We start from the raw sequence: 23,833 nt of genomic DNA on the forward strand, positions 1-23,833 counted from the left end.
ATTAAATTGAGTTTCGCTTACAAATTCAAGAAAATATTAACTCATTTAGTCTTAGATGCATTGTTAATGGATTTGGATTCTCTGAAGTTTGAATTTTACTTTAGAGAGTAAAGTGTGATTTCTCACCATTTATTTTATAGGTGGGACTAAAAATAAATATGAAAGAGAAACCATTCAAAGATAGAAGATTACACTTTACTCTCTAAAGTACAAATTTAAAATTTAGAGGATCCAAATTCATTGTTAATAACGATGTACAATCAGTGATGATATGGGTTGAGATGCTGACAAATTTTACATTGTTAACTGAAGAATGCTGGTTTGATCAGAATGAATAATTAAGAAGTAATTTTTCAGAGATGGTATAATCTTGATGAATAAAACACCGGAACTAATAGCTCCTTCGGGACCAATAATGTGTAATCCTTTTGAGTTTTCACAGAATAGAATAATTCTGTTCATAAAACTCTACCTTCGTATTGGTTGATATTTTTCTCTAAAAAAAATAAATCATTTTATCTGATCAAACAAACAAACACAAAAAGCTAATAATGCTAAACAAACTTTTACATCACCTTTACTTGTTCATTTGTATATATCGTTGACCTAAAGAACATGAAATTCGTTTCTTCATGGGCACACGAAATTGAAGCTAATAAGTCACGTTGTAAAAGTGGGAAGAATAAAAGGGGATTATGTTGCCAAACACGGTTCTGGCAACTCAAATTAACTGAGTTTTGTGAGTTGGAGAATCTAAATACATTAGCATTATTGTTGGATGCCTCTTAAGTCTTCTCTAATTATTTATATTTATAAAGTAGTCCCGTGAAGGTGAATATTTGGCATGCGTGCATGTAATTTGTTACGTTACTACACCATCCCAATTTTATTACCAGAAAATCAACCAATTAAAATAAAGAAAAAATTTAGGTGAAGTCAACTTCACGTGAAGTTAATATTTGAGTCGTTAGATAAAAATTTAGTCAAATTAATTAAATTATTTAATAACTCTAAAGTATCAGCTTCAAGTGAAGTCGAGTGCACCTGAATTTCCACCTTAAAATAATCAATGGGATGTGCAGTTTGTTGTTTCTTGTTTGTGTGAAAAATATATAAATCCAAAATGAAATCAAAGAACCAATACATACGCATCCCCAACTCCAATCTCATCTCTCTCTCTCTTGAGTCTTGAATCTAAGCTAAGCTAATCTAATATAATCTGAATCTGACTTATTGCCATCAGTTCCAACAACAACCAACGTTGTACTCATCACTACACAACAGAACTCAAAGAAGCACATGTGTGCCTCTGACAACTGAGAACACCATGATGAGATCACCATCAGAATCAGCACCGCCACCAACACTTGCATTTCTCTTCATTTTCATCTTCCTCTTCCCCACCATTGCTACTTGTCAATCAAAACCTCAACCCCCAACACCTTCACCAACCTCTTCCCCATCATCGCCTTCAAGTTCATCAACTCTCGACCCAAAACAGCTGAGAGCACTCCAATCCCTCAACATCCCAACCTCAAAGGACCCATGTTCCAAATCCGCATTCCACAACGCCACAACCTGCGACAACTCAAAACCCTTCCGCCACCTCATCTCTCTCACACTCTCAAACTGCTCCTCCTACGTTGCACTCTCCTTCACCGCACTCCAATCACTCTCAACACTCCAAACTCTCAACCTCCTCAACTGCCCCGTAACCCCCATTCGCTTCCCACCCGAACTCACCTCCTCCCTCCGCACCTTCACATGCATCAACAGCCTCCGCAAGGTCTCCGGCGTTTGGCTCTCTCAGCTTCAGAATCTCACTGATCTCGCCGTAACCAATGTCCAAGTCAAAGCTTCTGGACCTTACGTTATCCTTTAAACTCTCTTCTATGGCTTTTGTTTGACATATCGTTGTTGTTCATTTTTGAAGCAAGATAGCTCTGGCAGTTGTGACATTGATTTCAGGTTCTGCAGCAATTGGGCAAAACAGTGATGCTATTATTTGTGGGCACACACAACTTGAGGAAAAACAACTTCTTTATCTAGACTTGCAGAAAGGGACAGCAGCCCCATGTTGATGATGGTTGGTGTACATGATTTGTTGAGTGGAGAACCATAATATCTGGCTTTGGTCCAATTTCATGTTCTGTGCTATACTGTCTTGGACGGTTGGATATGAGCTGTCTCTCCTACTTTCATTTAAATGAACTTGAACACCGATTCTTGTTCCAAATTAGATTGGAATTCTGATAAATTATTATTATTATTAGTCAAGCTTAATATCTTAAGGTTTCAAATAGTATAATGTAATAACTATCCAACACTGCAAGTTGCTTAACATAGTGATCAAGATAGATAGCAAAAGAATACAATGTGTATAGTGTGATCTTTATGCATGGGAGAGAGCATAAAGAATAATTTGATGAAATAGTGATGGAAAAGACACGGCCAAGATATTCCTAGTGACTGCTGTAGTTATAAATGCGGCTTTGTCAAATTAAGGTGCCTGATTTGCAAGGAAGGAGGAATAGTCGGTGGAGTGGATTGGTCACTGCACGTGATCTGCACGCAGCTTTGTTCGAACTTTGCACTTTCCTATGAAATAAGAATCCCTAGCCTGCACCCCACATGCCACTACTTAGCTCCAAACCAAGTACCATAACAATTGGGGTTGGACCAGATCTATCTATTCCATGATTATGATTGTTGGGTCCATTTTTATTTTACTTTTGAAATAGTTTAGCCATGTAGAATGTTCTTATTTGGTCTCAAACTCTCAATGGTGCATTCGCTTGTTATGAACAGATAATACCCTCTTGCAAGTTGCAAAGCCTATATGAAGAAAGGTGTTGCGATTTTTAGCCATAGAGAATTGTGGACCAGCTATTTTACCCGTGGGAAAGAATAAGTAAATAAATAAATAAAAAGAGTATAAAGTATAATATATGTATGTTCATTTAAGAAATGGAGTGGGGGTCTGTGAACTGTGATTTAATATCAGTTGTGTTTGAGAATTGGTTTTTTCCAATTATTTTTTTCTTTTTCTGGGGAAGATGGATGTGGTTGCTTTTCATTCCTATAGCGTTCTTGGCTTCTCTTTCTCCACGAGTTTCTCTTTGAGCAAGCACTGCTATTTACCTGGTACTTCAACTTCCTACCTTGTTCTGTTCTGAGAGAGTGAGGTATTAAAGATTTCTGAAAATCTTATTTGATTGCTGTTTTCTTGGATTCATTTCATTCATTCACCTTTTCTGATTTCTTATTCTTAAATGGCACTTATAAATTAGTTGAAGAGTTCACTTCACAACAAATTTTTGGGAAGAATAATTTCGTATGGCTTTCTGCGACATAATGAGCAAAATTTTCATCTTATTTGTTCTTCAATACATAACTTGATGCAATTTAGGGGAGTGATATGTTGATAATGTCCCCTGATATTGTGCGGACTAAGTTCTGAGGATAATACTATGATGCAGCTTGTTAAAATGTGGCAGAGGTTCAAGTTCAACCTTCACCCTTTGCGTTCAAAATGGCTGTCTCTCCATTTACCAATTCAAAGATTATAAGATCTAAAGGAGACACCGAGGGAATTCAAACAAGTAGGAAAACTTAAGACAAGAGATCTAAATAATTCAAGGCTGAGAAAACAGAGTCACCTCATCATGAAGAGATAATGGATCTACTCAAAAGGATACGGATTTCAATATCAAAGGGTAAATCACAATACAAGGATAAGCCCTCAGCCGAATATGATAAAGATATTCTTGGTGAACCAAAGAAACAAGTGAAAGGTATTGCCTTGGTTATAATGGCAGATCTTCATATATTTTAAGAAAATACCTAAGTTTATTTTATTGTACTTTTGCATATATACTGAGGTTACCTATATTTTTCAATACTAATCAAACTGAAGAACAATCACCAATAACAAATTTGCCATGCAAAAAGTAGCATGTCGTTGTCAATTAACTGCTCAAACTTCCATTACGAATCCTCTTGAATTGTTGAAACTAAACAAGCTTCCATCGATACGTCAACAAAATTTTAAAACTCAATACCAAGACTACAAAATACTAAATATGTATGTTTCCTAAAGAAATAATCCCGGAAGGAAAATTGCTCAGGAAGCAAAGAAAACATAGAAACAAAATTCCAAACACGATGCCTAGTCCCAGCCAGTGGGAGCAACACCTCCAGGTGCAGGAACGGATGCCTGTGGAGCTGGAACTGGCTCCCAATCACCTGCAGCTGCGGATACAAAAGAACTTGGGTCAAATAAATTGCCATCACAGTTTTCGACAGAACTATGTTAAGGCGCACAGATTTTCTTGCATATCGAGGGAGAATGATTCAACACAACAACCCAGAATTATTTGATTAGAACATATTAGAAGCAAATACGACAATTATGTTGCATCAAATTTAACAGATCCAGAGTGGAAATAATTATTCTTACCGGCGTCTGGGGCCCAGTTAGCAGGAGCAGCTGCAATGGGTTGCTGAGGAACTGGTTCAGTCCAGGATTGTTCAGCTGTAACAGCCCCCCATTCCCCATCAGCTGCGGGGAAGCCGGCAATGCCAGCAGCACCAAAATCTTGAATGGCATATTCTGGGGCAGCTGGTAATTCCTCCTCCTCTTGTTGCTTGGCCTCTTCAGGTTCTCTATAGAAGAATAAATCCACCTACACATGAAAAGTTGACAAATTTAGCTAAGGTTCAAAGGAAACCACATAATAAGACTACTATCTTTTGTTAAAATATGAAATTTTTTACACCTGTATGTATAGCAAGAAAGATTGTTCTAAATAAGTGCATACGAGATCAGACACTTACAATGCAGACATTGGGAAACACAATAAATCTAAAAGTGCTACAAAATAATAATAGTTCAATCCGTTAAGAGCAAAAATTAGTTTACCATCACGTCCCACTTAAGCCCCGGCCGAATAGTACCCCTCATCTGCAGAACCATCCTTGCTAATAACCAAAACAGACAACCAATACTGTGCTTCCCCTTGTTATTGGCAGGAGTGCCAACATCAAAATAGCGCATTGTAGAATCCGTGTCGCACAAGGCAATTCCAAGAACACCTTCCTTAATGGGCTGCACATATTTTTTTGAAAAAAAAAATAGAAAAACAAACCCAAGATGAGATCAATTAATAACAGAATTTCAAACTCCCACAAAAAACATATTGACAGTTAATAGTGAAACAAGTGAATAACATAAGTGGCACCTGATGATCAGTCCTTGGATCAGTCAGAATGAGTAGACGAGGCTCGTTATAGGATGTTTGCATTTGATTAGTGAATGTTCCAGGAGTGTGCCTTCCAGCAATTGCATTCGCACCAGTGTATTGTGCAAACTTAAGGACAGCTCTCTGACCATATGGCCTAGCAGACTGAACAATGATGTCCTGCGGGTTCTCGATAGCAACAATAATCCTAGCAGCAAGTTGGAGCTTCTCCCATGTCTTGCCAAGGTTAATTATGTAAATACCTGGGAACAAGGAATACGAAAAATCAACCAAACATAAAAATGCTTTCATAAGCTCTATCATAAAATTTATGATAATAAGCTGTTTTGAACACAAAGGTGGTCATACAAAATACACTTACTCGTATCAAAATCCTGATTAGAAATTAAATTGACTCTTTGAATAGAAAACACGAAACAAATAAAGAAAAATTGACAAACCACTAGATTATAACAAATTTATAAAAAGTATATATCAAAAAAGGAACCCTAGATACAGGAAAAGATAAATGTAAAAAAATCGAATACAAAATTCACAAAAGAGCAAGGAATATATTACAAAAAACAACTACGCACATCTGTGTTGTTTGCATTAGATTTCAAGAACTGAACTACTCACTACAGTTTGAGTAAATATGAAAAAATCCATATCAGAATAAACAATTTGAGACTGAAAAGATATAACATTTTGCAAAATACCCTTCAAACTCGCCATAATCGACACACTCTTCAATAATATTCAGACTCAAAATCCAAAAGGAGAAACGAAAAAGATCACGAAGACTGACCATCATTACGGCGTTTGAAGACGTAGCGTTCCATCTGGAAGTCGCAATTTTTGGTTCCGAGGTGGACCTCAGCAGCAAGCATCATCTGGATGTCCTGCTCCTTCTGTGACAGCTGGCGTGGCGCTGCGGCAGTTGTGGCGGCGGCGGAAGTGGCCATTGTTGCGGTGCAGATTTGCGCTCTTGAGAGATTTGGAGACAATGGAAGCTCCAACTCGTAGCAGCCGCAGTATCAAACGAACTAGTTATTTGGAGTGAAGGGTATTTTAAGGGGATCCGTTTCTGTTTCTCTAACTATTATTTAAGAAAAAGTATAGGGAGCCAATGACCTAAGCTTACAATGTGTACAATGAAGGTTTGGAAAGTATTAGAGATATTATTATTAGTGTTACATTGTCCTGTTAAGTTACGTTTTTGGGATGAGTGGTTTCAGGACATGGTATAAGAATTCCAAATCCGGAAGATCAAGGTTCAAACTTTTGTGAACCCAAAATTAGCTTTTTATAACATGAGATGTTTATTATCATGGTATCCGGATTGTTATCCCTAGTATCCGGATGGTCTGCATATTCATAAACTAAAGATTTAATCCATTGTACACATTGTACACTTAGCCATTAGCTCCCTAGCACTACTCATTATTTAATAACACAAAAGAAGAGAGGAAGAAGAAGGTTACAGTGTTCTTCATGGTCTCAGTGGCAACGATAAGAGTTGACACAATCAGAGAAGAGGCTGATGCTGACTCGCCACTCCACAACGTAGTGTTTTCCTTCGTCTTCCACACGCGAGCCACCCTTACCCTCTTTTTCCCATGCCTTTGCTCGAAGTTGAATCCCTCTACTCTTTCTGCCATGGGAAATTTCTCCCCTTTTCTTTTTTACTTTTTATTATAAGTTTAGAGTGTTCAGTGTTTGACCTGAGTGTCGATTCCATTCCAATTTAGTTTGGAGAAAGACAGAAGAGATTTGCTGGTTTTGCTTTTCTCTCGGTTGGAGTCTGTGTGCGGATTACATCATCATCCTCATCCAAATTCCAAACGCGGTGGTGGTTGCGGCTCTCAACGCCGTCGCTGCTGTCGCTGCGGGATGCGGTGGCGATGGCGGTGCTGAACTGCTGATCCCAGATCCCTCTTCTGGCTTGTGGAGTTGTGGGAAACTCTCTTCTATGGCTTTTGTTTGACATATCGCTGTTGTTCATTTTTGGAGCAAGATAGCTCTGGCAGTTGTGACATTGATTTCAGGTTCTGCAGCAATTGGGCAAAACAGTGATGCTATTATTTGTGGGCACACACAACTTGAGGAAAAACAACTTCTTTATCTAGACTTGCAGAAAGGGACAGCACCCCCATGTTGATGATGGTTGGTGTACATGATTTGTTGAGTGGAGAATCATAATATCTGGCTTTGGTCCAATTTCATGTTTCATATTTACAGAACTTAAACATCGATTCTTGTTCCAAATTAGATTGGAATTCTGATAAATTATTATTATTAGTCAAGCTTAATATCTTAAGGTTTCAAATAGTGTAATGTAATAACTATCCAACAGCTGCAAAAATTGTTCTTTTCCATTTACCTTGGCTCACACTGCAAGTTGCTTAACATAGTGATCAAGAGAGATAGCAAAAGAATACAATGTGTATAGTGTGATCTTTATCCATGGGAGAGAGCATAAAGAATAATTTGATGAAATAGTGATGGAAAAGACACGGCCAAGATTTTCCTAGTGACTGCTGTAGTGGTTATAAATGCGGCTTTGTCAAATTAAGGTGCCTGATTTGCAAGGAAGGAGGAATGGTCGGTGGAGGGGATTGGTCACTGCACGTGATCTGCACGCAGCTTTGTTCGAACTTTGCACTTTCCTATGAAATAAGAATCCCTACCCTGCACCCCACATGCCATTACTTAGCTCCAAACCAAGTTCCATAACAATTGGACCAGATGTATCTATTCCATGATTATGATTATTGGGTCCATTTTTATTTTACTTTTGAAATAGTTTAGCCATGTAGAATGTTCTTATTTGGTCTCAAACTCGCAATAGTGCATTCGCTTGTTATGAACAGATAATACCCTCTTGCAAGTTGCAAAGCCTATATGAAGAAAGGTGTTGCGATTTTTAGCCACAGAGTCTGCGCGTGCTTGCACGCGTTACAGATCACAGAAAATTGTGGACCAGCTATTTTACCCGTGGGAAAGAATAAGCAAATAAATAAATAAATAAAAAGAGTATAAAGTATAATATATGTATGTTCATTTAAGAAATGTAGTGAGGGTCTGTGAACTGTGATTTAATATAAGTTGTGTTTGAGAATTGGTTTTTTCCAATTATTTTTTTCGTTTTCTGGGGAAGATGGATGTGGTTGCTTTTCAATCCTATAGCGTTCTTGGCTTCTCTTTCTCCACGAGTTTCTCTTTGAGCAAGCACTGCTATTTAGCTGGTACTTCAACTTCCTTTCCCTGTTCTGTTCTGGGAGTGAGGTATTAAAGATTTCTGAAAATCTTATTTGATTGCTGTTTTTCTTGGATTTATTTCATTCATTTACCTTTTCTTATTTCTTATGCTTTTAATATTAGTCCAACAAGTCATCAATCTCTTGGTAGCTTAACTTCATTCTTAAATGGCACTTATAAATTGGTAGAAGAGTTCACTTCGCAACTAATTTTCGGGAAGAATAATTTCGGATAGCTTTTGGGAACATAATTAGCAAAATTTTCATCTTATTTGTTCTTCAATACATACCTTGATGCAATTTCGGGTAGTGATATGTTGTGATAATGTTCCCTGTTATTGTGCGGACTAAGTTCTGAGGATAATACTATGATGCAGCTTGTTAAAATGTGGCAGAGGTTCAAGTTCAACATTCACCCATTGCGTTCAAAATGGCTGTCTCTCCATTTACCAATTCAAAAATTATCAGATCTAAGGGAGACACCAAGGGAATTCAAACAAGTAGGAGAACTGAAGACAAGAGATCTAAATCATTCAAGGCTGAGAAAACAGAGTCACCTCACCATGAAGAGATAATGGATCTACTCAAAAAGATACGGATTTCAATATCAAAGGATAAATCACAATACAAGGATAAGCCCTCAGCTGAATATAATCGAGATATTCTTGGTGAACCAAAGAAACAAGTGAAAGGTATTGCCTTGGTTATAATAGCAGATACATTTTATGATTTTTCATTTCTAATTCTCATTTGATTCTATTTACAGCAGGTAATATCTCAAACAAGTCAAAACAGAGGGATTTGTCGGAGAAAATATCCGCGCCAAGAAATGAGGAAGGAGCAGAGGGGAACCCACATGTATTAGGGTTTAAGTTGACCAGGCTACCTTCAAACTTTGCAAAGAAATCCCCTATTCCATCTCTATCAACCCCAAGAAGCAACACTATTGGGCAACCTAACTATGGATCATCAAACATTTCGTTGGAAACAAAGGTTCAACCAGAGCAAGAAACCCTGGAAGAAATGAAACTTGCCCAGTTGAAAGAACTGGCCAAGTCAAGAGGAATAAAAGGTTACTCTAAGCTTAAGAAGAGCGAACTTATCAAAGTACTTGGATCCTAGACTAGACCTAATCCTAGTTTTCCTTGTGATGACTCTAACTACCATCAGATTGTACAAATGTATGGAACTACGGATTATATGAAACTCAGATTTCATAGAATTTATGCAAATCAACATGGTATGCTGAATCGCCAGAAATCATAGAACGGTTCAAACACAATGCTTTTGTAGCTATAACAGGCGTTAATAGACATAAACAACAAACACATGCAATACCCAACATTAACAATATCAAGTTACGTCCCTTCAGGAAATGACACCCGAAATTAAATAAAAACAATACCGGCATTGTATTGAACTCAAAATGAAACAAATATCTTGCTTCGTAAAAATGGGAAAAATCCCATCAAAACTTGAAGAAAACCAAATAAAATAGTTGCATGTTGCTGACTACCAGTCCAAAAAAAAAAAACTAAAATAGTGCTGTCTAGGATACAATTTGTTGGGACTTGTTAAGAATAACTCCTTCGTACTTAACTTGAAACCACTTCATTGCATCTTCTTTGGTGACCCTGTGTTGAATTCCAACGCGGGACTTTCGTCTCCTCCGCCTACCCACACGGTATCCAGCACGCTCTAAGACGACAAAGAAATCCATGCCGTAGATCCCAGTAGAAGGATCATACCTGAAGCAAAATAACACAACATTAGCATAACACACACAACTAAAAATTATTTTTATATCTTCCAACACCATGCCCAAAGAAAAACCACTCATGTAAGCAAATCCATTTAAACCAACATCAAATTTCTTTGAGTTGAACCTCAACATTTATACATGATTACATTTTTCCTTGAGCACCACTAATGTATAATGAATGTAACATCGCACAACCACCATATTTATATATTAGTATAAATCAATGTATAACATGTGAATTTCCAAGAACTCTCCCTAATTAAACATTCCTATATAGCAATATACATAATATACATGATTTAAGGGCATAATGAGAAACTTACTTGATCCCGAGATCAATGTGCTCCTGGATTCCAAAACCAAAGCAGCCAGTATCGCTGAAATTCCTCCTAAGCAGCTCATACTCCTTGACCTTCAACCCACTCTCAAGAAGTTGCATGGCCTTGTCTCCCCTAACGGTGACATAGCAAGCAATCTTTTCATTACGCCTTATTCCAAATGAACGCACAGTGTACCTAGCTGTTGTGAACCAAACCAAACCAAACCACGAATTATAGAAGATAAACAACAAAAAAGAGATTAGGTTTAGGGTTTAGATGAAAGAGTACCCTTGGAGAAGACAGGGGTTTGGCCGCTGAGCTGTTCCAAGACCTTGGAAGCTCTGGTGAGACGATCGCCGCTCTCGCCGACGGAGATGTTGAGGACAAGCTTCTGCACTTTGATTTCCCTCATAGGGTTCGCAAGCTTCTTCTCCGATGCCTGCATCCATTAAAGTGTTCACACTCATTCCAAGTTGTATAAGAACAAAACCAATTCAATATATAAACAAAATCTGAACGTAGATCTAAATCCGAAGAAAGATATGCATATGAAGAAAGGAATAACCATGGCGCTTTGTGGAAGGAAGTGAAATGCAGCAGCGCGGCAGCAACTAAAATGTTCAGCCACTCTGCTTTCTAGGGTTTATGAACTAACTATCTCAGCTTTTTTTTTTTTTGATAATTATGCGGGCCCTCAAGGCCCAAAATAAAACATTTTGTTTATTTCTCCTTTTTCGGTAGATGGTCCATAAGCAGCCCACCAAAGTCATGGAGCCCAATAATGTAGATATAGTACGTCCAAAAATACTAAGCCCAATGTAGGCCTTAAGCATATAGTTTCTTTCCCTTTCTCCTTTGTTGACAGTACAAATATTTGATGTTCAATAATTGATAAAAAAGAAAACTAGGAGGAGCCAATATATATATTGTACAATGTGTACAATATGTACAATAGGGTTAAATTGAAATTAAAATTGAATAACACTTAAGTTAATTAATTTCAAAATTTAAATTTTTAAAAAATAAAAAAATCCATCCTATAAAACAAATCTGTTCTCACTTATTAGTATCCAAGCCCTCTCCCTCAAACCTTAATCTCTCTCCCCCAAACTTCCAACGCCGTGCCGCTCTACCCTGCTCCTAACAACTTGACGTACCTTTTCTTCACGTCGTTACCACGTTGCGGCGGCACCGACCAGACTTCCGTCACCCCGTTCTCATTGCAGATCGCCGCAGCCACCGCTATTGATGCAGGAGCCCGTGCGAAGGACAGCAACATGCCGTTACGCCACCGCGCCATTGTTCGGCGACCACTCGCCCTTCTTCTGTGACGGAATCAACCACAGCCATTGCTGTTCATGAACGCTCGCGCCCTCCCAGTCGCGATTCGAGGAGCCGCTACCACTCCATCTCCCTTTCACTCGCGATTCGCAGTTCACCCCCTCTCCTCGCAGTTCGCAGATCGCTGCCGCAGCGCTCCTCCCCTCGCAATTGCATCGTCGTCGATCGCTGCCGCATTCCAAAATGTCCTCATTTTTCCCTTTTTTTCAGAATTTTATGAAATTTTATGAAGCACAAAGTTGGATGTTTTGCAACTAAATTCCTTAGCTTGTATATATTGAATTTCGAAACCTGAATTATTATAGCATAAAGCTTAGTTTTGAGGGAAATAATATAATGTTTGATCATATTAAAAAACTTCTTGAGCTAACTCTCCTCATATTAGGACTTAGTTTTGACTTAGGCATAAAAATCAATCAAATAATTAATCTTCATAGTAATTACCTGTGAAAAATTAAAGAGTTTATCATCGTGTTTCTGTTTTATATGCTGTACATGTTAGTTCTTCAATTTGGACCAAAAATAATACCAAATAGAGTAGAGAGTTTCAATAAATAAACTTATGTTTTTAGGGGATGGCAGGGCCATTATACTTATATACATCTTCATAGCTTTTCATTTCATTTTCGTTAGTTTTGATCGGCAGGTGATAATATCTGTGCGTATCAAGTTATGTAGGTCTCTTTCTCCTGTATTGTAATAGCCTAACTTCTAGCATTAGATCATACCAATTTGTTTTTCCTAAAACATGATGAATGAGTGTGGTATCTAATTTTCTCCATCAAATAGGTCAGGAAGATCGAAAGCAACAAGACCGTTCTTCAATTTGCGCTTCTATTTGATGTGATTAATCTTTTAGTAGTCATCATTTGTAAGTGAAAAATCAAATATATCTAAATTTTGTTTCATTCTCTATTTGTTGTAGCTCTTCACTGCAAAAGTCACATCTTGATCATACAACTATCTAAGACTTACCTATAACCAATTTAAATGCATTACATCATTAGATATTTAATCTAAGATTTACATATATATATATATATAACTCAAAATTGATGCACAACTTTAATTATTTTTTCTATTTTTTTTTAACCTGAGCAACTATTTTACCATGAGCATGTGCAATTTGCTTGAGCAATTCACTGTCCATAACATTGTTACTACCCGAACTGGCTCCTTTAGTTCCAATGGTTCTTTTTCACAAAGAGAAGCATAGATATGTGTTCTAGAATTTAATTTTAATGTACTCTCAGTGTAAAGTAGTCTTAATATAAGCCGGATGTTCATTTTACTAGGTAGGTCGATAGTTATTTTCATTCTAATTTGGATGTTTATTTGATTTGGATTGAATTTAATATAAATTTGCCTTATTAGAAGAATTTGTTAAAAAATATTGTGAGCATGGTGCCTATTATAAACTGAAATTTTACTAACATGCTTAATCCTGTTTAAGTTAGTCATTTTCTTGGTGGTTTATATTGCCGATATTTATGTCATAGTACCATATGTCACTTAATTCCTTTGGTTGTTTTTTTTTTTTTTTTTTTTTTTGTTTTTTGGGTTTTTTTTGGGATGAAATTGAGAATGAGACGAGACTTAGTCATATTGTAGAATTGGATTTAGTGTACCATTTACTGAATTCAAGTATGTTTGGAGTTGTCGCAATTAGATATAAGTGATTAAGTTATAACAGGGTTATGTGACATTTAGATTTGTAAAACAATACTAAATCGTATTTTTCTTTAGCCATTTAAATTAAGTCGAATGTTCATTTTACTATAATTGCATATGGTTTTTTCCATTCTAAAGTAGATGGTTATTTTGAATAATTATTTGTCTTTTACTTGATTTTCTGCATTTTTTTTGCACATACCCCGCAAGTTGAATTAGATTTAGTTTAATTTGATTGAATTCAAGCTGGGTTTTAGTTATGTCATTTAAATATGATGCACAAGTGGTATTTTTGGTCAATTACTTAGTTGTTTCTTATCAACTAATGTGGATGTTCATTTACTATGTATGTGAATTGTTCCTTCCTTTTTAGAGTGAATATTTATTTTGGGTATACCGTTTGTCCTTTACTTAATTTTCTGGCTTTTGCTTCCTCATGCTCCGCGTTTTTCTTTTCTTTTATGGTTTTGGAATTATAGATTAAAATACGATTCCTGTAAACATTGATATTAACTTGAAAAACAAATAAAGTCTTAATTTGAAATTAAAAAAAAAAAATTTTATTACATAACATTTACACGAGATATATAACTTATATTTTAGAGAAATAATAGAAAGCCAATAGTTAGTCATCAATATTTAAAAGTGTATTAATATAACAAGAATTTTCAAAAAATACTACCATCATGATGACAGTATTAAACTCTTCAAGGCTAAGTTAAGGAAGCTTGTCAGGAACTCCCTACTTGTAATCTTTCTCCAACATTTTGGCTGTTAGAAATTGTACCTATGATCCTTCTTTCTCTTTCTTACTCTTCAATTTTGTAACCCGTGCGATAGTCGATGTGCACTGAAAAATAGGAACACGGTTCAATTTTCAGGCATATCAATTACTAGTGTGTAACAAGAACTCATTAACCCCAAGCTTTAGAAGATAATCAACAATCTATGAAAAAAAATTAACCTCAAAAAAGCATAACTAAATAATTAACTAAATAATTGATTTCACTATAACCAATAAAACAAAGTAAAACTCAATTCCAACACAAAATAAAATGAACATATGCATACATAGTAAAATAAATATCCGCTTTAGTTAATAATAAACATCTAATAAATTAACCAAAATTTCATCATTGAACCATGTTTAAATAGCCTAATTCAAACCCAACTTCAATTCAAGAAAATATAAACTAAGTCTAATCCAATTTTTCTCCATTACTCCAAAACCACTTAACAAAAGAAACTAGTGGAACATGTACATGCAGAATTCAACAAATCAAGCAAAAGATCAATACTATAAGTAAAATAAACATCCACTTTTTGAATAAACAAACCATCTGCATACATAGTAAAATAAACATCCATTTTAGTTGATAATAAACATCTAATAAATTAAGAACTTTTATTCAATTATTACATTCTTAATTAAAATCCAATGACACCACCAACAACATAAACAGATAGCATATATGTTACTACATAAGGTCTTCTTTTGTTATTATATGCATGATATGTTGTTAGTAATTAGAAAGAAGCTAAAACATAGTTGGATGCATGCTAAAAGAAATGCAGAATACCACTTCTATGTTATGCCGCTTATTTTTGGTAAAAGTCTCTTCCCTCCTTATTTTATTATTTAAGAAAAATGCTTAAATTTCCAATATATGTAACTAATGTTGTATTTGTTCTATTTAGGAATCGAGTTATATCCTCTCTATGATTAAATAAAGTAATTTAACACCAAATAAAAGAAAATTAATCTCTTTATGTGATATGTTCATAATAAAATTAAAATAAGATGTATGTGTGATATTAAACATCTAACTTGAACTTCTTCAAACTAAATAAACAGTTAATATAATTAGCATCATATATGTACTAAGATCAGAAAAATAGTCGCCATCAAACAATAACTCGTTCAAACAAGCTGACAATGTACTAAGATAAGAAAAGCCATCATCATCATGAAAATCGACCATCCAAATGTACGGTAAAGTAACCAACCAATTCGCATTTTAACTCATTATTTGTACAATAAGATATCCGCAAAATCAAAATAAATCATACATCTAAACTCAAGGCAACAAAGTTATATTGAATTATGATCAAACACAAAAAGAAGACCTATTTCCAATTTATAGACTTAATTCAATATGAAGCGCGACTTCATGAAAACAGATACTAAGAATGCTACTAAGAATGCTGCTATGATATAAACACTATTAAAAATATGAAAAATAAATACTCCAGTGTTTTATATTTTTACTATTTGCGCCTAATGCTATCTCTCTAAGACAAAATAAAAACTAGAACAGTACTCATTCTATATATTCTTTCTCAAGCTACTTCATTAGAACTTAGCGTTCAAAACTCAAAATACAAGAAATAAATTCTCTCTCTCTATATATATATATGACACAGTAAACAACTAAAGTTTCATTTCAATTGTATTCATCTGCAAACATGTTTTAAATTTTACTAACGTCTATACTCTAACAAGAGAAAGGAGTACAACTCTCATTATTCTCCTCTTAAAAATGGAACATCAATTAAAACTTTTCAAAATCTAAGCATAAGTGCAACAAGCAAGGAAAATAATAATAATAAAACAAAAACAGACAAAAAAACATAATAGTTAGGAAGGCTCAACATAGTACTATAGCAACTGTTAACTCTTCTTTTCAGATTTGGAAAAAAACCCATACAGAACTTAGCAACTCAGAAGTAAAAAGAAAAAAACATTTTTTCCCCTTCCCCAACAAGAAAGCTATCACATACAAGGAAAAAACCTTTTTTCCCTTTTGTCGCTGATGGGGTTCCAGAACATCCCGGGAAGCTGCGGCTAGGTGTTCAGCCGCCACGTTTAGCAGCGGTTGCTTCCTGCGAGAGCAGTTGCACGCGTTGGAGGCTCCGTGTCAGGCGGCAACTCGGCGGGGATGTTCAGTCGTGACAGTGCGCAGCGGTTGCTGCCAGGAAGGGAGGACGGACGCGGTGTGGGTTGGCTCCTAAAGTGCTGATCAGCATGACGCACGTTGCAGGTCACACGAAAGCTGCGGGGACGGGATGTTTAACGACGAAAATGTGGGGTTTATTGGAAAAAAATTTAAAATTAGGGGTTAAAACAAAACTGAACAGACATTAGTAAATTAGGATAAAAAAGAGTTAATTCTCATTTTTAACTTATATTGAGCCTAATAAACAGCTCATTATAACCATTGTATAGATACCGCTTCCTAACGGGACTCTACAAAAAATTGAAGTATTTGAATCGTTGACTTTACATATAAAGTTCATTGAGAATTCAGCTGACTCTAGTTTTATAATAACCCTACACTTTTTTTGGTACATTAAAATACCTGCTTTTGTGGGTGCAAATTCTCTTTCACATTTGTAGCCTATCTTTTTCACTACTTTAATCAAATTAAAGTTTTATTAGACTATTATCATTTATGATGAAGAAAAAAAAATTGACCAGGCTTCGTTTATAGTTAGTTCATTTTTCACAAAGCAAACAATTCCGTAATAAAATTTGGATACAATTGTAAGCTACACACCAATGACATAATCAAATTAAAATTTGGGTGGAGACAATTTTTATGTGAAGTTTTTTTTTTTTATTTAGCTACCCAAGAGACAAATACAAAATGTTTTTTAGAATAGTTTAAATGCTAAAGTGTTGAAGAATTTTATATTATTATTTGTAAAATTTCTAAGATATTAGAGAAAAAAGAAAAGAGTAAATTCTGCCATGAAGAAAAACGCGACGATGACTAAGAAGATTGCGCAAATGGAATTTATTAGCATATAGACATATAGTAGCTAGTATTAAGTATGTGTGCATGCATTTATAGTAGTTTGAAATAAGAACAAAAAATTGTATAAGTTTATAACTTTTTATATGCATGGTTTACAAAATTTAGGTTGTGACACGTACAAAAATGGTTTGAGAAAAACAATGTGCTGTGGCTGATGAGAATTGAGAAATTCCACCGTGACGATGATTGAGGTGGCGGCTCTCTAATTTGAATTCCTTCCAGGGTAAGAGCATGTCATCTTGGAAAGAATACATATAGCCAAAAGGAGAAAAAGGAAAGTATGAATGGAAAAAGAATGTGCCATCTTTCTTTGAAATGAAGGTGACAACAACAATCAACTCTATTTATTTATTAACACACGTAGACTTTATTCACCATACGTATATATGTTCATCTAATTTTAAAATTGGCATAGTTAAAACCAGCTTAGATGAATGAATGGAATTAATATAAGACTGAAATATTTCCATTTCAGCCTCAAGTTGAAACGCTGTGTATTGAGTCGCAAAATAGTCAATAGTCAATAACACGTGTACATACGACAACACTCAACATGTATGTACACCTAGTGGACATGAATGTGAACGCCATTATTTTTGTAAAATTTTTTTCCACTCATAATTCTGAAGTATAGTCAATATCATATATAATATATCAATAATTTGAATATTCAACTTAACATTTTATTTGTATGTATAAGATATAGCAAAGGATACACACCGACACCAATAATGATAAAATATTATTGAAAATTCAAGTGGAGTCACCTTTACATGAATTTGATAGTTAAGAATTGGTAGATGAAAATTTAGTCAAATCAGTCAAATCATCTAACAAACTTTTAGCTATCAACTTCACATAAAGTCGACTGCACCTGATTTTTTACCTTATGGTTGCTATATATATGAAAGGATCCGAAAATAATTAAAGAAGCTCAAGACATTTTTTCTCTACTGAAATGGCCATCAACCCATGGTTTCATGTCTCTGTTTTCTTGCTCTCTTTTTATTACACCTTTGCTTTATTATCTACTCTTGGAAAAAGCATCACCAGCACCGATGATGAATCTGCTCTTCTTGCATTCAAATCCTCCATTACTTCAGACCCAAATCACATGCTTAGTAACTGGTCAACCTCTTCATCATCTTCTTTATGCAACTGGGTTGGTGTCATTTGCGATTTGGACAACGGAAGAGTGAAGTCTCTGAATCTTAGTAACATGGGTCTCGTAGGTACCATTCCCCCGCACGTGGGGAACCTCTCTTTCCTTGAGGAGCTTGACCTCAAAGGCAACAACTTTCATGGTATGTTGCCACAGGAGATGTTTTCGTTGCATCAACTAAGGTTGCTCAACTTGAGTTCCAACGCGTTTGGTGGTTCCATTCCTCAATCTGTGTCCAACTTGTCCAACTTGGTCGAATTCGATTGTTCATCAAATCTCATCAATGGAACTATTCCACCCGTGATTGGCCAACTTCGCCAATTGAAGCTCTTCAATTTTGAGAATAACTCACTTTCTGGAATTATACCACCAACAGTTTCCAACCTCACTTTGCTTGAAGTATTCAACCTTGGTTCTAACTTCATATCAGGTACTATTTCCGTACCTAATAGTCACATGCATTTAGACATATTCTTTTAAGAGAAAAGTCTTGTGTATATCACTTTCAGTTTTCTTTTTTTTTTTTTCTAGTAGTAATTAAAACGGAGAAAACTAATGTGCATTCGACTTCACATAAAGTTAATAGCTGAAAGTCGTTAAATGATTTGATTGATTTGACTAAATTTTCTAACGGCTCTCGGCTATCAACTTCACGTAAAGTTGACTACACCTGAATTTTTACCAATTAAAATAGTACAATGTAAGTTAGATTTTTAAGTGAACGTTTAATTTATTATAGTAATATTAAAATTATTTTTCATAATTTAATTTTAATTAATACATTGTATATATTCTTTCTATGTACAAAGGGACATGATAAGATAACTGAACAGATAAGATAAAGAAATTTGAAGGTTGACTTTTCAAAGTCCATTTTTGCTACCTGCATGATGTAATACGTACACGACCACATGAGGGTTGAGGCAAGATAACAATCAAATACTAACTCTTAACTCATCAGTTTTCACACGAAATTAAATAAGGAATTTGAGTGAAGGTTTTCTATTCACGCTGTTTTTTGTTTTTATCTAAAGATAATAGATAAGAATCATTAAACAATAATTGAGTCAAATATATTAAATTATTTAATAAGTTTATGAAAGAATTTATGTGAATGCAACAAAAGCTTTTCTAATTTTGCCGGCACCGGTTATTGATGAGAGCAACAAAAGCTTTCTTCCAAAGTCAATGCAACCTGAGCTCTCTCTCTTGATATTAAATTAAATATATGATGTTAGGAATGTTGTTTTCTATTACCATGCATAGAGTTTATATACTTTATTATTATTCCAACTTGCATAATAATGTTTTTTTCATGTGCATGTTTTGATGAATTAAAGGAGAAATTCCAAGAGAGGTGGGTGATCTTACTAAACTAAGGAGAATGAGATTTGATCACAATAAGCTTAGTGGCAAAATACCAGCAACATTATTCAACATGTCAGTGTTGTATGATTTCATTCTTCACTTCAATGATCTCTCTGGCACTCTTCCATCAAACATTTGTCAAGGCCTTCCCCAACTTTCTTACCTTTATCTCAACGAAAATGATCTCTCTGGTAAGATGCCAACTGTTTGGCATAACTGCCAAGAGTTGATCCATGTTAATCTATCCGTCAATGGTTTCGATAAAGGTCCCATGCCAAGCGATTTCGGAAACTTGACTAAGCTTCAGTATTTATATCTTGATGACAATAACTTGGAAGGTATGAACTTACACCAACATTGTTAATTACTTTGATAGTAATGCCTAAAATATTCTGTTCTGGAAAGGCATTGTTTAATGCTTATTATTGTGTATATATATATATAGGTGAGGTTCCATTCTCCCTTTTAAACATCTCTTCTTTGGTGATAATGAGCCTTATGGAGAACAAGTTAAAGGGGCAGCTTCCAAGTGATATGTGTCATCTGCTCCCTCAACTGGAATGTTTGTACCTAGATACCAATCAATTTGAAGGGATCATTCCAAGATCAATTAGCAGATGCACACAACTCAAAGTTTTAAGACTAATGTATAACCAGTTTACAGGTATATACTTCTTCATACTTGACCAATTTACCTACTCTTGCATGCATTTAGTCCTGTTCAATTTACTACTTGAATCCATAAGGTATTATTGTTGAGACATTTTGCTATGCTTCTAGGTACCATACCAGGTGAGCTTGCTGATCTGAACAATCTTCAGTATCTTATGCTTGGATTTAACAAATTGAGTGGAACTATTCCCCTAAAGCTTCTGAATAGTACAGCTTTGAGATTGTTGTATCTTTCATACAATTCTCTCTCAGGCACTCTTCCATCAGACAAAGGCTATAACCTTCCTAACCTGGATCAACTGCACTTAACTGGGAACAAATTTGTTGGAACCATTCCAAGTGGTTTATTCAATGCTACTTTGCTCACTAAACTGGACTTGAGTGAGAATCAATTCAGTGGAGTCATGCCAGCTGCGTTTCGAGATCTATCCATACTCGAAGTTCTCCATATAGGTGGCAATAACTTGACAACCGATAATGATTCTCATGAACTCGACTTCCTTACTTCCTTGACAAGTTCTACACATTTGAGAAGGATAATCCTATCTAACAATCCTTTAAATGCAACTCTTCCTAAATCAATTGGAAACTTGTCCCAGTCTTTGGTACTCTTTCAAGCAGATAATTGTGGAATCTATGGCAACATTCCAATGGAAGTAGGAAACATAACAAGCCTGTGGAATTTGAATTTATATGGGAATAATATATCTGGACCAATTCCTGCTACAATCAAAAGGTTACAGAACCTTCAGTCTTTGAATCTGAGCTACAATGGATTGCAGGGATCCATCATTGATGAGCTTTGTGAAATCAAGAGTTTAAGTGTGCTAGCTTTATCAAGCAACAAGCTTTCTGGAGCAATACCAGCATGCTTGGGAAATATGGATTCTCTTAGAAAGGTTTACATGGATTCTAATAAATTGAACTCAGGGATTCCATCTTCTTTCTGGAATCTCAATGACATCTTAGAGGTGAACCTGTCCTCCAATGCTTTAACTGGACAACTTTCACCAGGGATAGAAAAATTGAGAGCTCTTGTACTATTGGATCTATCAAGAAATGACATTTCAGGTGACATTCCTGCAATAAGTTCACTAGCTCTGCAAAATCTTTCCTTGGCAAGCAACAAGTTGCAAGGTTCCATTCCTGAATCACTTGGTAAGTTGGTAAGCTTAAACTCTTTGGACTTGTCTCAAAATCTTTTGTCTGGTTCCATTCCAAAATCCTTAGAGTCCCTTACTTTTCTTAAATACATCAACTTGTCCTACAATAACTTGCAAGGAGAGATTCCCAGTGGTGGACCTTTTGCAAATTTCACTGCTCAATCTTTCATGCATAATGAAGCACTCTGTGGTAACCCTCGCTTACAAGTCCCTCCATGTGCTAAACAAGATGGCAAAAGTTCAAGGCTAAAACTGATTTTAGCCATTTGCATACCCCTTGTAATAGTGTTAATCATTTTGATTCTTGCATGCATAATTGTTCGCCGACATAGAATAAAAGATGAGGAGAATCCAGCTGAAAAGAATTCATCAGACTTGGGAGCAGCAAAAAGGATTTCCTACTATGAACTTGTCCAAGCAACCAATGGATTTAATGAGAGTAACTTAATTGGAAAGGGAGGTTTCGGTTCTGTGTATCAAGGCATGCTCTCTAGTGGAATGATAGTTGCCATTAAAGTGATTAACGTGGACTTGGAAGCAACATCCAAGAGCTTTGATGCAGAATGCAATGCAATGCGCAATTTACGCCATCGAAATCTTGTTAAGGTTATCACTAGTTGCTCAAATGATGAGTTCAAATCTTTGGTGATGGAATTCATGCCAAATGGAAGCCTAGACAAATGGTTGTATTCACATAACTATTGTCTAGATTTCTTGCAAAGGTTGAATATAATGATGGATGTGGCATCTGCATTGGAATATCTTCATTATGGTTCTTCAATACCAGTTGTTCATTGTGATCTGAAGCCTAGTAATGTCTTACTGGATGAAGATATGGTTGCACATGTTAGTGACTTTGGCATTGCCAAGCTCTTGGATGAAGGACAATCCATAACACATACTAAGACCATGGCTACACTAGGCTATGTTGCACCAGGTACTTTCTTAGTTCTTTTTACTTTCTAGTTAACTATAACACAATCTAAGCTATTTTATTTGCTTCTTATATTGATAACATTTGATAATCATTATTATTATTATTACTGAAATGCAGAATATGGATCTAAAGGAATTATTTCAATCAAAGGTGATGTATACAGCTATGGAATCATGCTAATGGAAGTATTCACAAGAAAAATGCCAACAGATGATATGTTTGCTGCAGAGTTGAGCTTGAAAAGTTGGATCAACAACTCAATGCCAGATTCAGTGATGGAAGTTGTGGACTCTAATTTAATACAACTATATGGTGATGAAGATATTGATGTTGTATTGCCTCATATATCATCTGTGTTGAGATTAGCTTTGAGTTGTTGTGCAGATTCAGCTGAAGAACGAATTAAAATGACAGATGTGGTTGCAGCATTAACCAAGATCAAGAATGAGTTCACCTTAATGAAAGAATGAGCAAGCCAGTGAAATATGCATGGCTCATCTGTATGGATTTCAAAGCTACATTAAAAGAATGTAAAGTCATAAATAAGATAATAATATATGTAATTGTTGTTCTCCTAGCCCCTACTTTATATAGATATATATACAGAAGTATCATAAAATATAGCCATAATCACATGCATAGATATTGTTAGGCCTTAATTAAAGAGCTCAAGAGTACTTTCCACACATGAAAAAACCACTTATACTTTAAGGACATACATAATCCTAAGACCAATAATATTTCCAAACCATCACATGGCTGCAACCGAATCCCAGATTGGCATTTGAAACACAGGTTAATTAAAAGAAAGTTAACAGTTAATAAAAATAAAAGTATCATTAGAAAGAATCTACAAATGATTTTTTTCTTAAGAAAGAATAGTAAACAAGATACTGAAAATGACATAACAGCTCATCAATAGTACCAGTGACATGCCATACATGCATCATCCTTGTTACCCTTACCAAGAAATCATTTAAATATTCATCAATTTGGTATAAAGTATGGATTATATAATTAAATAACAACGTCTGAATAAAATAAAGGTGATGAAGTAGTCAGTAGTGGCATGCATGACAACACTAAAATAAAAAGTGCCACTTGTCATAAGAAAACAAA

The 23,833-nt window shown here is 35.3% G+C and overlaps 4 protein-coding genes across 11 annotated transcripts; 2 read left to right on the plus strand and 2 right to left on the minus strand.

Moving 5' to 3' along the window:
* On the minus strand, positions 3,929-6,358 carry LOC107622904 (40S ribosomal protein SA). The gene is made up of 5 exons (XM_016324977.2): positions 6,049-6,358; positions 5,241-5,503; positions 4,922-5,107; positions 4,460-4,685; positions 3,929-4,251 (listed from the first exon to the last, which is right to left on the minus strand). Exons 1-5 carry the CDS (start codon positions 6,203-6,205, stop codon positions 4,169-4,171), a joined length of 915 nt encoding a protein of 304 aa, XP_016180463.1. The 5' UTR covers positions 6,206-6,358; the 3' UTR covers positions 3,929-4,168.
* LOC107623440 (30S ribosomal protein S2) lies at positions 7,198-10,034 on the plus strand. Of its 5 annotated transcripts, none has more exons than XM_016325695.2 (3): positions 7,198-8,488; positions 8,896-9,192; positions 9,267-10,034. In XM_016325695.2, exons 1-3 carry the CDS (start codon positions 8,401-8,403, stop codon positions 9,620-9,622), a joined length of 741 nt encoding a protein of 246 aa, XP_016181181.1. In that variant the 5' UTR covers positions 7,198-8,400; the 3' UTR covers positions 9,623-10,034. The 5 variants fall into 5 exon arrangements, with proteins under 5 accessions (XP_016181181.1, XP_016181182.1, XP_016181183.1 ...); XM_016325696.2 differs by having other exon boundaries at positions 9,270-10,034; XM_016325697.2 differs by having other exon boundaries at positions 8,358-8,528; positions 8,878-9,192.
* On the minus strand, positions 9,831-11,255 carry LOC107623441 (60S ribosomal protein L11). 2 transcript variants are annotated; one of them, XM_016325702.2, is made up of 4 exons: positions 11,148-11,255; positions 10,871-11,021; positions 10,586-10,781; positions 9,831-10,248 (listed from the first exon to the last, which is right to left on the minus strand). In XM_016325702.2, exons 1-4 carry the CDS (start codon positions 11,148-11,150, stop codon positions 10,050-10,052), a joined length of 549 nt encoding a protein of 182 aa, XP_016181188.1. In that variant the 5' UTR covers positions 11,151-11,255; the 3' UTR covers positions 9,831-10,049. The 2 variants fall into 2 exon arrangements, with proteins under 2 accessions (XP_016181188.1, XP_016181187.1); XM_016325701.2 differs by lacking the exon at positions 11,148-11,255 and having other exon boundaries at positions 10,871-11,027.
* On the plus strand, positions 18,265-23,291 carry LOC107622636 (probable LRR receptor-like serine/threonine-protein kinase At3g47570). Of its 3 annotated transcripts, XM_021112998.1 has the most exons (6): positions 18,265-19,004; positions 19,915-20,280; positions 20,388-20,606; positions 20,723-20,734; positions 20,867-22,714; positions 22,832-23,291. In XM_021112998.1, exons 1-6 carry the CDS (start codon positions 18,371-18,373, stop codon positions 23,182-23,184), a joined length of 3,432 nt encoding a protein of 1,143 aa, XP_020968657.1. In that variant the 5' UTR covers positions 18,265-18,370; the 3' UTR covers positions 23,185-23,291. The 3 variants fall into 3 exon arrangements, with proteins under 3 accessions (XP_020968657.1, XP_016180101.1, XP_020968658.1); XM_016324615.2 differs by having other exon boundaries at positions 20,723-22,714; XM_021112999.1 differs by lacking the exon at positions 20,723-20,734.

The sequence above is a fragment of the Arachis ipaensis genome, chromosome B10 (assembly GCF_000816755.2).
Source record: "Arachis ipaensis cultivar K30076 chromosome B10, Araip1.1, whole genome shotgun sequence".
Classification (NCBI taxonomy): Eukaryota; Viridiplantae; Streptophyta; class Magnoliopsida; order Fabales; family Fabaceae; genus Arachis; species Arachis ipaensis.